The sequence below is a fragment of the Paramisgurnus dabryanus genome, chromosome 1, assembly GCF_030506205.2.
Source record: "Paramisgurnus dabryanus chromosome 1, PD_genome_1.1, whole genome shotgun sequence".
NCBI classification, from domain to species: Eukaryota; Metazoa; Chordata; class Actinopteri; order Cypriniformes; family Cobitidae; genus Paramisgurnus; species Paramisgurnus dabryanus.
Window position 1 is genome coordinate 61,885,866 of NC_133337.1, and position 16,943 is coordinate 61,902,808.

The following is a 16,943-nucleotide window of genomic DNA, read 5'->3' on the forward strand; positions in this document are numbered from 1 at the left end:
TTGTTTTACTTGATGATTTTATTTAATTTTACTTCTTGATATGTTTTATCATTGTTTAAAATTGTTAACTTAAACTGAAAAAAAAAACTTCATAATTTAATCATGTTGCACATGATTAAATTAGGTTTTCTTAAAATGAAATTAATATTCATTAAAATTAATTTCATTTTAAGAAAACTTGATTCAATCATGTTGAACTGGTGAACATAATTAAAATATGTAGATCCAACATTTTTTTTTTTTAAGAAAAATCATTTTAAGAAAACTTAATTAATTCATCTGCAACCAGAGATTTTTTTCAGTGTACATAAAAGTCGTCAAGCTAATAGACAAATATGTAATGAATAAATATTAAAACTAAGGCTATTAATATAATGTGCTTCGGCGGGCAACTCACAGACTCTGTGTGGGCAACCTTTTTACAGTGCGCGCGCGCACACACACACACACACACACACACACACACACACACACACACACACACACACACACACACACACACACACACACACATACACACACGCACACACTGTGTAGATAGGTAAATTTGGCAGAAACCCAAAGAAAATCATGCACAGGTGCACACAAACAAAACACACTGCAATCCAAAATACTAAACAGGGAGGGACGCCCTGCACCAGGTGAATACAACAACAAAATTGCACTACAACACGACTAAAAGTTTTAGAAATCATCATTCCAGATGGCAACAAAACAACGTTTGTAACAAGTGACAATGAATGTTAAACAAAATGACCTCAACAGAGAAAAAGGATACCGAGCTAAACAAATAACAAGTGTAGCACCTTAAGGGCAAGCCAAAACAAAAACCCTATTTTACCGGCCAAGATCATCCATGCTGAAAGAGAGGATCAGACTCATGACTACAAATATTCCACAGAATCTTCACTGATGTGTACATAAACAGTGCCTTTAAGAGATTTTAACTGTTACCTGACAGATTTCACTGAAATATCACACGTCTCTGTGACAGCACTGGATAAAAGGGAAGATAAGTCACTTTTTTACCTATAGTGATTTTTATAATGATTTCCCTCTCATTTTTGAGGGCAATACAATTTGCAATAATAATATCAATTCTACACCATACTGTATATTTCACAGTCATGTCTTGTGTTTCCCCAGTTGATTTTCTTCTTTCACGTAAAGCTTTTTTGAAACACCATTTTTAAAAGTGCTATATACGAGGAGCATATCTAATGCAGTGGATACATTTGGCAGACATTTTATATTGGGTAACATAGCATGTAGCAGATTTAAGGAAAAAGTACAAGTATTTTATAACATAAGAAACACTCAAAATGTTCCTTGTAAACCAACAATGCTTGGCAATAAAGATGATTATGAAATCTTTTTAAAAAAAGACACTTGTACAACCAGAGCCGATCCTCCCTGTACAAAAAGCTATGCAAACTGCGTAGGGCCCAAAACCACTAGGGGGTCCCCTTGCTCTTAACATGCAGTGCTGCACAGACCGAACCGCTAGTGACATCACTGTACAGCAAGAGCCATTCGAAAACATAACAAGCAGTCTAATCTCACGATACTTTATTTCCACTTGTCAGTCGGTCTGTGCAGCGCCGCATGCAGTTGACACACTTATAGACCCGCGTCTGGATATATGAAAATAATTATTGTCACGGCCATTATGGAAATCAGCTGTTGTGCCTGTATTATTTTTTTTGCCCCTTTTTAGTAAATAACTTTTTTGGAATTGCGCAATCACGCTAATTTTCCCTGTTTAGTAAATGTGACCCCAAATCTCCAGATTCAATATTAGTCCAATGTGTTTTGTTAGTAATGCTAATACGCATCACTAATCTTTTATATTTAAATTATGTTAAAGAAATAAACCAATTAAGTCATGCAAGCTGTTGTGCGACTCCTGTCAGCATTTTAAAATTGCACATTACGTCTAAAGTTTGCATATTTAATTTAATTTAATATTTTGGTATGATTAAATTGGAAAATCTTTTAAGTTGTTTTATGCTGTTTTGGTTTTATTATATTTATGATTTTTTATTTGTTGCCACTCTAAAAACAAACGGTGCTATATAGCACCAAAAGTGGTTCTTTGCTCGTAATCATAGAAGAACCGTTTTTAGTGCCATATAGCACCGGTGAAGCTACTGTGTAGAACCAAATAGGGGCCATATAGCACCACATATGGTTCTACATAGCACTATATGGTTCTGCACAGGTGCTTCACCGGTGCTCTATGGCACTACAAACGGTTCTTCTATGATAACGAGCAAATAACCACTTTTGGTGCTATAAAGCACCGTTTGTTTTTAGAGTCTGCATATCTTTAAGTTATATTTGGCGTTTGACCTTGTTTTCTAAAAACCAATGTAAAATAAATCATTTTAATGATATAATTATGAAGTATTCTGATGAGTGTCCATATGTAATGTCCATTTGTCAAAAATATAGATAATACTTTTTATGTTTAGTTAACATTTTGTTAACTTTGTTTGAGTTTTTATAAACAAGCAGACAGAGCCCAGAAGTCTAGGCTCGACTTTGTGCACAACAACAAGTGATCGTTTGTCAAAGTCAAAACTTGAGAAATGTAGCATGCATTAAAGTGATAATGGATGCCTGACACATGAAATGCATATGACAAAAGCAGAAGATGACTTAATGAATGTCATTACTGAATGTATGAAACAGCCAGAGGATCACAACATCCAGATTTCACATCACTTCAGCTAGCTGGTGAAACCACAAAAATCCATTAGAGTAAATCCAGTCTATGTACGCTCGATAATGGCCCGTATGCGACAGTGAAAGAGGACGGCAAAATGGGCAGTAGACACTAAAAACAGCAATTATTTTTTTCACTTCCAGTTCTCCCTTTGTGACATTTATACGGTGAGAGTGCCCAAAGGTATTTGACTCTGGAGGCACAGCATCTATTCCTGCTGGCCTGCTCAGACGTTTGTCACTTCAGCCCGGCTTTGCTTGATTTTTTATGTTGCGTTAGGAGTGCAGCCGAATATAAATGCCTGTCAGACATGATCTGTTTGTGCAGGTGAAAGTGTCCACATTATTGCAAACTTTTCTTTTGCTTAGAGTCATGAGAAATGTAAATGTTTGGCTATTTTACTACTATACTTTTTAAACTGTGCTGCACAGTCACTTCAGATCTAGACAGCTGTTTTATGTATAACAAAATGTATATGTAGTAATACAGTACAAATGATTTATATGTTGATTCTGAAAAGGCTTACTGTCAAAATGATCTAACCAATGGCCGATCCCTTGGTTACATAAAGAATCATTCAAACTACTATGATATAAGTTTCTCATTGTTCCGGCCACACCATGTGAACCTTTCACACTGTTCTCTCAGCTCACTTTATATTCTGAAGGTGCAATTTTTTACTTCTGGCAAGAACATGTGTGAAATTATTAAAGACAAATCTGGCCTGTGGCTAAGGCACTTTTATATACAGTACTCCATTATGACATAAACAGCGGGAGACAGAGGAACACAGATGTGTTAAAGGGCACCTATTATGCAAAATCCACTTTTAAAAGTGTTTGGACACAAATGCGTGTTGGCAGTGTGTGAACACAACCACCCTACAATGAAAAAAATCCACCCACTCTCTTTAGACATGCCTTTAAAGTCTCATTAGACATTTTAACCCTTTTGTTTCTCTTGTTAATGTGATGTCACACCGATAAAACCCCATCCATAGACACTGACTCACAGTCCTAAATTAGTTGTATGCAGTCTGCAATATCTCAATAGTGAGACATTATTGTCTAAGACTGTATTAACTGGAATCAGATCTTTTTTTAACTGAAAGCGCTCACTGTCTCGTTTGGTAAGGGATTAAGAAGCTGTAGCTCATTTGCATTTAAAGGTACAGTGTGTTTTTGCTCCCACCTAAAAATGGGCATTTTGGACATGCAATAATAAATGATCTGTTGGGTATTTTGAGCTAAAACTTTACAGACACATTCCGTGCAAATCTTAGACTTATATTACATCTTTTAAAAATGGGCTTAATAGGTGCCCTTTAACCCTCTGGGGTCTCAGGGGTTTTTAGGGCCCTGGGGAAGTTTTGACATACACTGACATTTGTGCTTTTTTCAGTTGCTTAAAAACATATTAATGGCAAAAGTCTCATAACACTCTGTTCATCACAAACTGGGCTATCATATAATCAACATGTATGTACATGTTTGTATTTTTGAGAGAAAAATGTTTATGCGTGGTTTTTGAAAAAGCTAAATTTTTAAGTCACTGATATAAGTCCACAAAACTCATTCTAAACATGTTTTCCCAAGACTTTCCAAACAGGATCTAGTAGTCTAGAGTTTTTTCTTCAAAATGATGTGAAAATCATATGGCCTACTCATTCACATAAAGCAAGATATTTATTTACAATTTCTAAGACACTTTTGCTTGGGAAAGGCTGTATGCGTGGAGGCGGGAAAGCTCCTGAATAATCAGTGATTGACAGCTGAGAGACAAAAGAGTTGAATAATGAGCCACATAATGAGCCTTGTGGATGTTCAACAGGAATGTAACTTTCTCTGTAGTAAAAACCATGATAAGGTTTACTTTTCAATATAATGTAAATACACACACACACACACACATTATATATATTTATACGTATATATATATATATTTCTATTGAAATATTTTCTATTAATTTCATAAGTATAAGTTACCTTTTAAAAACCATAGTAGCCTAATCATGGTAAAGATACTGTTTGGCCATCGTAAAGTGAACACACTTCAACACAGGGTTAGTGTTTGGTTGGCCAGCGAGAGGTTTACTTTTGTGCAGTAAAAAGCTCAAAAGAACTACTGCCTATCGTTGTCTGAACTCTTATTTGTGTTTTTGTAATGATTAGAAACACAACAAGGGACACGCGTGATAAACCTATCAATGTTTGTTTACAGCCGCTGCCATTACTTCACGTGTTGATCGTGAATTCAGTGAATGTGTGCACACGCGAGTGATCCTGTGTTTAATAAACTTGCTGTGCGGAGATATGCGCTTAGACGCAACTAAATAAGGATTGTACTGTTTGCAATCGCGTATTTTATAAGAATACAAAAAAGCGCGTCGAGTTTCCTGACTCGCGTGTTTGTGTATGTGCGTTCCCTTCGCGTCAACTGTTTGACGGAAGACAAAGAAAACACTCGCGTCTGGAGATACTGACACACATACGCAAGGAAATAAGGATTTAGATGTCATGTTTGGTGCAATGGGATGGAAATACAAGGAATGGAGAGACTGGGTTGTGGATTGCGTATCCATTGACTGCAGGAGGCACGAGTCATGCATATGGATGTTTCTGCTCGTTCACTTCAATGGCGCGGGGGTGTGGCGATCTGATCTCATTACAGATAATGAGGTAACTGGAGAAATACTCATTTTCATACAGTTTACACCAAATGACAATATCTGTTTTCAATCTCACTTACATCATTTAAAAGGAGACATTCTAAGCATTATGTAGACATTTATCTTGTGTTTCTACGACAAGTATTCGTTAAGTTACACTTTATTTTTCTGATGTGTTTCTGAAAGGACTTCACTGAGGGAGAGAGAACAAAATGCGCATCATGTTTATTTTCTTAATTTTGCGAAAAGCACAACATTCTGTTTTTATTGGGAGTGGACAGAAAAAAACACTTTAATGATTTAAATGATGTATAAATCATATCTGTATGTCAAAAATAAGCAGAGTAATTTAAGTCTCTTTGCGGAGTGATTGAAAAATAAAGAGTTTGCGCCGCCCGCGCCACCGTTGACCCCAGAGTGTTAAAATGCAGAGTCAAACTTTGCATGTAAAAGAGACATGCATGGAGCGAAGAGCACAGCATCTTATGACAAATAATACCAGAGGATGGACTGAGCTTCAGAATGTCTGATCCTGACCGATACATCTGGTTCCTCTGAACCTGATGATACATCTGTGAAACTGAATTGAGAGGGCCGAGAGTCAAATGTTCGGATAAGCAATTTCATGCAAATGTTAACCTTATTGTAAAGAGTAATCTTTAGCCACAGTTTTAAACCGAACTGATATATCAAATGTAAATATTTGATGGTTTAATTATCCATTGCAAAGTCTCTGTAAAAGTTTTTAAAGCAGTTTTTAAAGTAAGTGTAAATTTCAGAATGGTCACGTCCATAATTGAGATATGTCACATCCATAACATTCCTTCTACTGTACTTTATAAATGTGCATACAAAAATGTAAATGATATTAAATGCTATTTGAAGAGCACCCATTTTTCATGAGCTGAACTCAAAGATCTAAGACTTTATGTACACAAAAGGCCTATTTCTCTCAAATATTGTTCACAAATCTATCTAAATCTGTGTTAGTGAGCACTTCTCCTTTTCTGAGATAATCCATTCACCTCATAGGTGTGCCATATTAAGATGCTGATTAGTCGACATGATTATTGCACAGGTGTGCCTTAGGCTGGTCACAATAAAAGGCCACTCTAAAATGTGCAGTTTTACCACAGTGCAACACATCTCTTTCGCATAGAGTTGATCAGGTTGTTGATTGTGACCTGTTGAATGTTAGTGCACTCCTCTTCAATGGCTGTGCGAAGTTGCTGGATATTGGCAGGAACTGGAAACGCTGTTGTAAACGCTCATCCAGAGCATCCCAAACATGCTTAATGGGTGAGATTGGGGAGTATGCTGGCCATGCAAGTGAGATGTTTTCAGCTTCCAGGAATTGTATACAGATCCTTGGGGCCATGCATTATCATGCTGTAACATGAGGTGATAATCGTGAATAAATGGCACAACAATGGCCTCAGGATTCGTCGCTGTATCTCTGTTCATTCAAAATTCCATCAATAAAAGCAGGTGTGTTCATAGTACGCCTGCTCATACCATAACCGCTCACCCACACAATGCCATACACACTGTCTGCCACCTTTCATGTACAATGAAAACGGGATTCAGTGAATATGGGATTTATCCGTAAAGAAACACCTCTCCAAAGTGCCAGACGCTATTGAATGTGAGCATTTGCCCACTCAAGTCGGTTACGATGACATACTGCAGTCAGGTCGAGACCCCATTGAGGCTGACAAGCATGCAAATGAGCTTCCCTGAGACGATTTTGTGTAAGTTAACATGCTGTTTATCATTTAAATTGAGAACATTTAATCAATGAATCAGTGAAAATGGGATTCATCCATGAAGAGAACACCTCTCCAAAGTGCCAGACGCCACTGAATGTCAAAATGTGCCCATTCAAGTAGGTTACGATGACAAATTGCAGTCAGGTTGAGACCCCAATGAGGCCGACAAGCATGCAGATGAGCTTCCCTGAGCAGTTTCTGACAGTTTGTGCAGAAATTCTTTGGATATAGAAACTGACTGTTGCAGCAGCTGTCCGGGTGGCTGGTCTCAGACGATCATGGAGGTGAAGATGCTGGATGTGGAGGTCCTGGGCTATTATGGTTACACGTGGTCTGCGGTTGAGAGGCTGGTTGGATGTACTGCCAAATTCTCTAAAACACTTTTGGAGACGGTTTATAGTAGAGAAATGAACATTCAATTCATGGGCAACAGCTCTGGTGGACATTCCTGCAGTCAGCATGCCAATTGCACGCTTCCTCAAAACTTGCAACATCTGTGGCATTGTGATAGGGGATAAAACTGCACATTTTAGAGCGACTTACAATTGCTATATCTGTCAGAGGTCGCACGCCTCTGGAGCAACTATGGGTTAAGTGTCTTGCTCAGGGACACAATGGATGTGTCACAATGTGTCACAATGGATTCGAACCCGGGTCTCTAACTCCAAAGACGAGTGTCTTATCCACTGCGCTATTACCACCCCATTTCAGTAAAACACTGCGCTATCACCCACCATTTCAGTAAACATGCTATTGAGAGAGTTTTCCGACAAATAAATCTCACTTTACTCTCATTACATTAACCAAATCGAAAGGTAATAGAAATGCTGATTGAGGGCTGCATGGCCCACGGTTATAATTTCATGTTTTTTTATGAAATAAGCTGGTGATGATGTCCTGCTGGTGCTCAAAGCTTTGTGCTGGTGTAGCAGATATTACAGGTGTAAACTGAAGATATGAGTGACCTGTGACATGCAAATGTACTCAGAACCACACAGAATCAACACTGGGCTCTTCAGAAGACATGTCCTAAATGATAGACTATATACTATTTACTTATAATGTGCACTCTAGCATCTAGTGTATGAAGTTTAGAAGGATAGTGTAACATTGACAGTTTTTTTACTAACCAGACGTATAAGTGTTCCCCATACAAGGGCAAATTATGTTAAAGCATAACACAATGTGAATCAATGAAAATCTATTTGTATATTATACTTTTGATGTCATTGTTTTGCAATCTGTTTCACCCAACATGAGCTCAATTTTGTGCATGTAAACATAGCCAATGTAATGTTATACAATATTACACAATTATGGTTTTAGTTTGTAACTACACAATACTCAAATGTTTATCTCAAACTAACAAGCATAAAATAGAGAGCTTAAAAATAAAACACTTTTATTTCAGCTCTTTATAAAAAAATTATTAACTCATTCCCCTCCAGATATTTTTTGAAAAGTTGCCCGCCAGCATTTTTTGTGATTTTCACAAAAGTTTCACAAAATGCCTTCCAGGAAAATTTTCTTCTGAAAATATATAAACACACAAATGTATCAAATGAAAGAACACACCTTCTGCTTTCAAACAAACAAATAAGCAAAAACAGGAAAAAAATTTCATCCTATCTTAATTTTTTTCTGTTTATAAACTTTTAAATATGTGTATTTTTCTTCAAAACTTTTTAGCAAAAAGCTATAATAAATACATTTTTGGTGAAGGAATTTTGTTGGAGATCAGATTCAGAGTGATTATCAAAACATACACAGAGTGTAAAATTAATAAAAAAATAACTTCCATTTTTTTTTTTATAAATTGAGTACCATCTAGCAGATAATCGCCGTATTACAGATTACTATAAAAACTCATCAGGAACACGTTTTTTCATGCAAATGTTTTCTCTAAATTGACGAGATAACTCGTCAATGGCGGGGATTTAGTTAATCATTATAAATAATTATTTTAGACAAACTAAGGTATATAATTACATCATCTGGTTTGATAAATGTATAATAATTATAATATAGGTTATATCTGTTTTTTTTTCTTTTGATCGGTAGATGCTAAAGAAGTGGTGCATTAGTGTTCTTATGTTTGTAACAAATCTGTGGCAGGACAGATTAGATTTTGGAATAATGGAAAACATGGATTCATCACTGCACTTTAAATAGAAAAAGACATTTGATATAAAAGCAATAAAGCAGGGTGATTCATTTAAAATGACTATTACTCACTTGTTGTAAGTGCTTGAAGTGTTCGATGCAGACAGACAAATCTTTGGTTTGCACAGATAACATACGAACATGTAAGCTTGACGGTTTGCTGCTTTAAGAGACATGACTTGGAGAAATATGGCCATAGACAATTCATCTTTACATCTCCAGATTCTGCCATCATGCCTCGTTCCATGACGGACATTATAATATGAATGTTTCGACTTTACCTCTGGACGTTCTGGACATAATCATCAGATGAACTTCGCAAAGACGCGTGACAGAACAATGGTTGACAGTAATGAACAATTTGAGTTTGTGATCTAAGTAAGGAAGAAGACGCTGCTGTGCTCAGTCAGTGCGCTGCTGAAAGGCATTGCGGAGGGGGCACAATATATAGCATCTGGTCGTGCTAAAAGTTTCTGTTAACTACTGTTAAAGCTACACTGTTTTAAAAGTAACTACTGTCAAGCAACCGAAAAATGTAGTTAAATTAGTCACGTCGCTACTGTACTTGTAGTTAACTACTGTGCATAAGTATCAACTTGTGTGGGACAAACCTAAAAGTAGTCCAAAAAATAAAAACTGTGTGTTATTTAAGCTTGACGCTTCTATTTTGTAGCCTTGCTTTCACTCCCACTCATAAATGATCTTTTAATAAACTCATTTATCAACATTATGTATAGTTTGGCTTTAGTTTCTCATGGTCATTAAATTGTACTTAAGTCCTGCACAAAGCAAAGTCATTTACAATGTTCCCTTACATTACTGTTCTTACTGAACAAACCTCTGTGAGCCACCTGATGAGAAACAGCATACCCGTGTAGTCTTAAACATGCCATAATTAAAAAACAGCGTCTTCAGAATAATGCATCCCTTTCTACACTGGAATCATTATGCAGAAAATATTTACAACAAATGCTACATGTTTAATCTGATGGTCTTCAAATAAATATTACTGACAATATTTGACACTCCTGTCATTTCACCATATAATAAATGGAAAGTGCTTATTTTTTCCAAATGTACCATCAGAGTTTGATTTATAATCTTTTCCCATTTATATACTGATTAACAGGTGCCTTTGCCTGTACTTCAGTAACAACCAGTGTTTTAATCAAGACCACCTAAACCAAGACCACTGGGTGACGAGACAGTGTTTCCCATTAATTGACGAGACAATAAGGGCCCTTGATAGTTTATTTTGTTCCACCACAGTCTTAAAAATAATAACATAAATATTTCTGACGTTGAATTCTGCACCGTGGTTTCGTTATTCTGCCACTGTTTACAGCTAGACGAAATGCATCCTCCTCTCTGTTGCTTCAAGCACAATGTGCCTGTGAGCTTTTGCGGCTGAAATACAGAGGCACGCCTTGCACGTGTACCCAGAATCCTACCCCTTCCATGGATATGCGACTAGGCAACTAAATAATGTTTTATATTAGCCATGTTGTGTTCAGCTCGCCATCCAAGACCAGTATATAAACCAAGACCAAGACCATTTAAAAATGACCAAGACTGGTCTCGAATACTACAACACTAATAACTACAATGCATTAACACAATTAATTATATTTGATATAATCCACCAGGTTATATAATATGAGTAAGTTATCCAGTAAAGAAGCATTACTGTTATATTTCTACTTGTTTTAAAAGGATAACAAGATAGCGTCAAAGCATAATTTGTTTTTTTTTTGAGATCATGAGAAATGGAAGAGAAACACAATACTGCACGACTTCTGTGGGCTTCCTTATGTTCACAAATTCATTACTTTTTTGCCAAAATGTCTTATTAAATTGAAATCTTATCTTAAATTATTCAGCACTGTACATTTTCATGCAAAATATTCATGACATCATCTGTTTTACCCCGAAAACTCATGGAGGTACGCATTAACTTGCCGTCCATTCAATAAACAAATGTAATTCCAGAAAGCTTCTTTTATGCATTTTTTCATTTGCCACTTGCACAAATTTTTGTCTTCATGGGAGCAACATCAAAAGCGATCGGGCAAACGCATGCAGTTTAGAGAGAACAATGTTGGCCTGTCATGAAATATCTGATTTTCAATACCAGATTTTCAGACACATTCCAGTCAAAGTACAAACAGGTGCCAGCTACAATACATGAGAAGACTCTGTGTAACGTCTTTAAGAGCAACAGATGAATGAAGACTCACTGGATCGGTGAGCTCCAGGATACTGGCGTGATAAGTAAGAGGTCTGCAGTCGCGGGTGTTGTCTACCAGACTGCAGGGCAGAAACATGGGACCCAGATCGTCTCCATCCAGGACATCTACTGTGAGTGTGGTGGTGGCAGTGAGCCTGTCGGCTGGGTTTGGAGCTCTGTCCTGATTGGAAAAAAAACACATGGCATGTTTTCTGACTCTTCAGTGAGTAACAATGAAATGATTTGTACAATTCTGTTAGAGGATTACATTTAGTAAAGTTTGCCAGTTAAACAAGACAAAACACACTCACTTAAGAAAAACACTATTAAGTTTTAAGTTGTCTTCTTGTGTGCAATTTCGCTTGTTGTCTTTCACAAAATACTGCAATAAATCCATGCGTATCAGTATGAGAAATGCTACTGTTTGTCAAACAATAATAAAATAACACCATAGCATTATAGAAAGTGTCTGCGACAACAACATCAAGTTAAACAAGATCAAAACAAGCCTGTGACATCTGTATTCATCACTCCCGGGTATCGGATCTGCCCGTGCTGACTTACATTGGCCTGAATGATAACCAGGTATCGTGTGATCTCCTCATAATTCAGTCTCTCTCTCAGAACCACAGATCCAGACAGGGTAAGAGGGATGTCGAATGTCCTGTTTGTGCTCTGTAGAGAAAGGCTGCATGGTTTAAAGATCTCGCATACACACACAGTCATGAGAGATTCATCAGCCGTCTGGTTCAGTGAAAACAGAAGACTGATGAAACAAAACTGCTCCCTATTTAGCAAGACAGGTGACGACTTCAGATTTTATTAGGAACTTGAAGGCTGTTACTTGTTGTCCTGGTATAAATGTGTTTGATATGTGAGCGAGGTACATTATATAATTGTACTTGGTTTTCCACATGCCACATTCACGATTAATTTTATCAACAAATTCACTATACTCATTTATACATTTATACATTTATATAAAACTTTTTTATTTTTTCTACTGCAATATTTAATTTGGCTTATTGTTATTTTTCTACACAGTTTAATGTGCTACAGTACTGTATGTGTTGCTAAATGATGTTTAACTCATTCCTCCCCAGCTTTTATTAAAAATGTTGTCCGCCACCTTTTTTGTAAAATTTTTACAAAAGTTTCACAAAATGCCTCCTTGGAAAACTTTCTTCTATAAATATATAAACATACAGACATATAAAATGAAAGAACAGACCCTCTGCTTTCAAACAAACAAACAAACAAAATGAAAAAAAAAAAGTTTTATCCTATCTTCATTTGTTATCTTTTTATAACCTCTTAAAAATGGCTAGGTTTCTTCAAAAATACAAAATTTTGAGCAAAAAGCTAAGAGTTTATGACGCTAAACATAAATCAATGGTACCCATCAATACCAGAAGCACTAAAAGATGAACCTACAGTACTATCTAGTAGTCTATAGTTAATGGAAAGCTTCCTGTCCAGTTTGTCCAGACTGATTACTGAAAAAAATAAGCCAAACTGCAAAAACTAGCTGTTCAGAAACCAGCACGGTAACGACAAAGCAATTATGCTATTGCCAACGTGTCCTAAAATCGGTTACTACCATACGCATTATTCAGTCTGACGCCATGTTGATGTCAAATCGAGGCTGTGAGGGATGGACGTCTAGAGCGTGCGCTTTAAACCTGTTGTTTTGTATCAGGATGCTGGTCATTCAGCCATCCAAACACAGAAAATACATCATTTACAAATTTCCACAGGACAAAAAACCTCAGAAATCATGGATTGTAAAAATTAGAAGGGACATAATTTGATACGAGAATAGAGCACTGTGTTGATAATATCTGTTTTGGTGTTAGCTAATCTATTAGCTTATCGCTAAATTCTCATGTTGTAAGCATGCTTACTTCTCTTTAAAACAACAATATAGTGCAACAATACAATATTTTATAGTATAAATCTCCAGTTTGTATAGATCATAAGACTATGTCCCATGTATGTTTCCATTATGTTTTTTTTCAAGACATGAACATTGACTTAACAACGTTATAGTGATTAACTTTATAACAAGCTGTTTGATTGATACGTTGGTTGTGCAAGTATTGAACCCTCAAAGTTGTACATATTTAGTTAGAAATGAATCTTGCTTCTGTTGATTTCGGTCAATGTGCTTAAAAAACTTACCAGAAAAAAAGTTTTCAACAAATTCATGCTTATATGAGATATGTACTTAGCTATAAGACTATATAAGTGCTTAAAACATAAGTAATCATGCTTAAAACATTAGAATTGAATGATAAGCCAACAGGCTAATAACAAAACAGATTTTATGTAGACATTGTGCTGCTTTTATCTCAAAATTAGGTCATATGTCCCTTCTTATTTTAACAATCCATGATTTCTGAGGTTCTTTGTCCTGTGGAAAGTTGTAATTTATGTATTTTCAGTGTTTTGATGGCTGAATTACCAGCATCCTGATACAAAATAATAGGTTTAAAGCGCACGCTTTCAACATGGAATCAACAGGTCCCTTTAGGAAAGTAAAGTAGGTTTCAACGCCTCCGGGCAAATATTTCTTGAATACTTGAAAGACTTTTTCTTGCCTATTCATAGTAACAGGAGTGGTCAGTTTAATCAAATATGTTTGCGATCAAGCAGTATGTCAGAAATAGTATTCGAAAAACATTAGGCAAAAAGTACCGAAAGACCTAATACATCCAGTTAGATTTTTAATGTCAAATTCACACTACAGGATTTTAAGCCTGATTCGCCAATATTTATGTGTAAACTAGTTAACGATGCATCAAAGAGGCTCTGCCAATGCTTTTTCAACAAAGTACACAACAACCTGCTGCTTTATCAACTTTTGCTTTGGTACGGTGTGTTACACCAGTAACATGCCCATGTTGACGGCGTAGAGTGTATGGTGTAGGTCCGACACAGATGCAAAATCAGGCTTTTGATCAGTTTAGCCTACAGTATTATACCTGTATATGATTTGTATTGTGAATAATTATGCATTTGATATGTCTTTTTCTAAATCACAGCTCACATTTGTGAGGTATTCAAAAAGTAAAAACTTTAAAAGAGAAACCTCTTTACCTGATCTTTCGGGTTATATCTAATGGTGTATTCAATTTGTCCATTAGGTCCATCATCGATGTCAACAGCCCCGTTATTTCCTGTAAACCCTGAGAAGATGGTGGTTCCAACTGGTGTCAACTGTAAAAGATAAGATGAGAAAGTCAGAAAAAATTTAAGAGAGAAACATATGTTCCGAGTCTCTAAACATCCTTAGTTGACCTCAACGAGAAGCTTTTTAATCTGAATTACCCTGGCTGCCATTTCATTATATTTTACTTGTTTCCTAGCACTAGTGAGTTGGCGGGTTAGTTACTGCCTGGAGTGGGTTGACCACTGCGTTAACCAGCAATCCTTTGAGAGAGAATCTGATGGACATGTCTTATAAAGCACAGACTCCAACTGTCATAGCGACGTACTGCTGCGGCGCGAGAGAAAAGAGAAAGAAATGGGTTTGAACCTGCTGAGAAAGCTGAAGGCATCTGGGAACTCGGGTATTAGTTTCTGTGCTGCCTCTCTGACAAGACATATTAAAGCAAGAAGAGAGAAAAGATAAATACCTGACAACAGAAATGAGAGTTAAGATTCAGACAGCTGTCCAGATGGTTTGAATATAGCGTTGTGACCGCTTCCAGTAAGAGGTGATGTTAATTCATCACAATGAACAAACAATACTTAAATAACATGTAAGGCAAACTGGACTACTAGATATCAGGTAAGGCCAAGCCAATGCGTGGTCCAAAAGGGTTGTACTCAGGGTTTAAATTGGTCCGGGGCCGTCTGGGGCTAAGCTTCAGCACTTAGGCTGAAGGTCTCGCTCTACTCCGCGCCAGTGTACCCGTTGTGCTGGTGCATGTGCACTGAAGAAAAGCGAATAATGTGTTTCCATTCATTAGGCTTCATGCTCATGCGTGAGAGGCAAAAAAATGGAATGCGCGACCAGGACTTTACCACTTCAATCTTTACCGCGTCAATCTTTTTTGTTACCATGTGCTTCATTAATCTACATCAGTACATCTCACTCAGAATCTCAAAAATGGGCACTCGTGCGAGATGAGAGATAGAGAGAAATGTAAGAATGGTGCCCGGGGTGAGAAAACGTGCAAAACTTGCAAAAGACTGTGGTATTTCAATTTTTTTGGAATGTATGTGTCATGTTAAGCGCAGAGAGTTCTGTATTTGCATGCTTTATGAAACGTGCATCTCTGTGTGTGCGCTTATGAGAGTGTGTCTATTTGAGTATTTGTGTGCACAAAACAACTCACTTAGTATCTGCTTGCACTTAAATTGTTTAAAATAGCTTGAATGTTAACATTTGCAAGGTTAAAAAACACATGTACAGTATATGATAAACATTTTATATAGATAGTTATTTAATTCTCAATGATGCATATTTCGTGATTATTACTACATAGATTATTATCATTTATGCGTATACTTCTGCTTTCCTATAAAAAATATGTTGTAACTCTTCTTAGTGGGTGGGCCAGCCATCGCTGAGTGGGCCGGTGCCACCCTGGCCCTTATGTAGCCTCGCCACTGGTGCATGTCTTAGTATATGCAGCTTAAATCATATCAGCTTAGTGTTTATTTTCATTAGCATACAATGATAAACAAAGTAATTTAGCCTGAGTGCAGATATGTTCATCTAATTAGCATACAAGAGATATTTATAATCATAAAATAAATTCTTAAAGAATGTCTAAAGCCATAATGAAATGGATAATTTATGCCTATGATGTGCATCAATTAAACCATACAAACAGCCTTCAGTTAGGCTAATTCACTATATTACTCACTGAAGACATTGTTTACTCGTATTATTATTATTAATGCTTATGGGAGCATTGCTGTTGTTTATCAACATTTCACTGCAGGCATTTTATAAAAGTGATAAGCCACTCAAGGCTGTGCGTTTGTAACTTTCCACGCTAAAATTATCATAATATATTTTTCTCTCATGGCTTCTTGTAAATAAAATCAATTGTTTAAGTTATGGATGCTAATGGTCAATATGGCAAACCTAACAAGTTAAAATATTATAATATTGGCAAAAATGGGTTCATCTACAATGGCTACAACACACAACGACGCCAATTTTATTATAGACGGTTTCTTAGGACGCACGTGCGCTGACGCGATACAAGTCTGGATCCGAACTTTACTTACGGTTTCTTTTTTTTATGGTCTGACTAGTTGCAAAACTGATCTCTTGAACAAATGCCTCTTCGAAAATAACAAATGTTTTGGTTTCCTAGGTAATCTATGTGGTGTTGTTTTTTTTTGCTTGTTATATAAATAAACTACGTT

At 36.5% G+C, this 16,943-nt stretch overlaps 1 protein-coding gene across 2 annotated transcripts in view; it reads right to left on the reverse strand.

Moving 5' to 3' along the window:
* pcdh15b (protocadherin-related 15b) overlaps positions 1-16,943 on the reverse strand; it is a 409,107-nt gene that overhangs the window by 279,647 nt on the left and 112,517 nt on the right. For both annotated transcript variants that reach the window (XM_073815853.1, XM_065242769.2), the window contains exons 7-9: positions 14,655-14,774; positions 12,120-12,230; positions 11,566-11,736 (exon numbers count right to left, since the gene is read on the reverse strand). In XM_073815853.1, the coding sequence (XP_073671954.1) occupies positions 11,566-11,736; positions 12,120-12,230; positions 14,655-14,774 (402 nt within the window). The remainder of the gene's footprint in view (positions 1-11,565; positions 11,737-12,119; positions 12,231-14,654; positions 14,775-16,943) is intronic.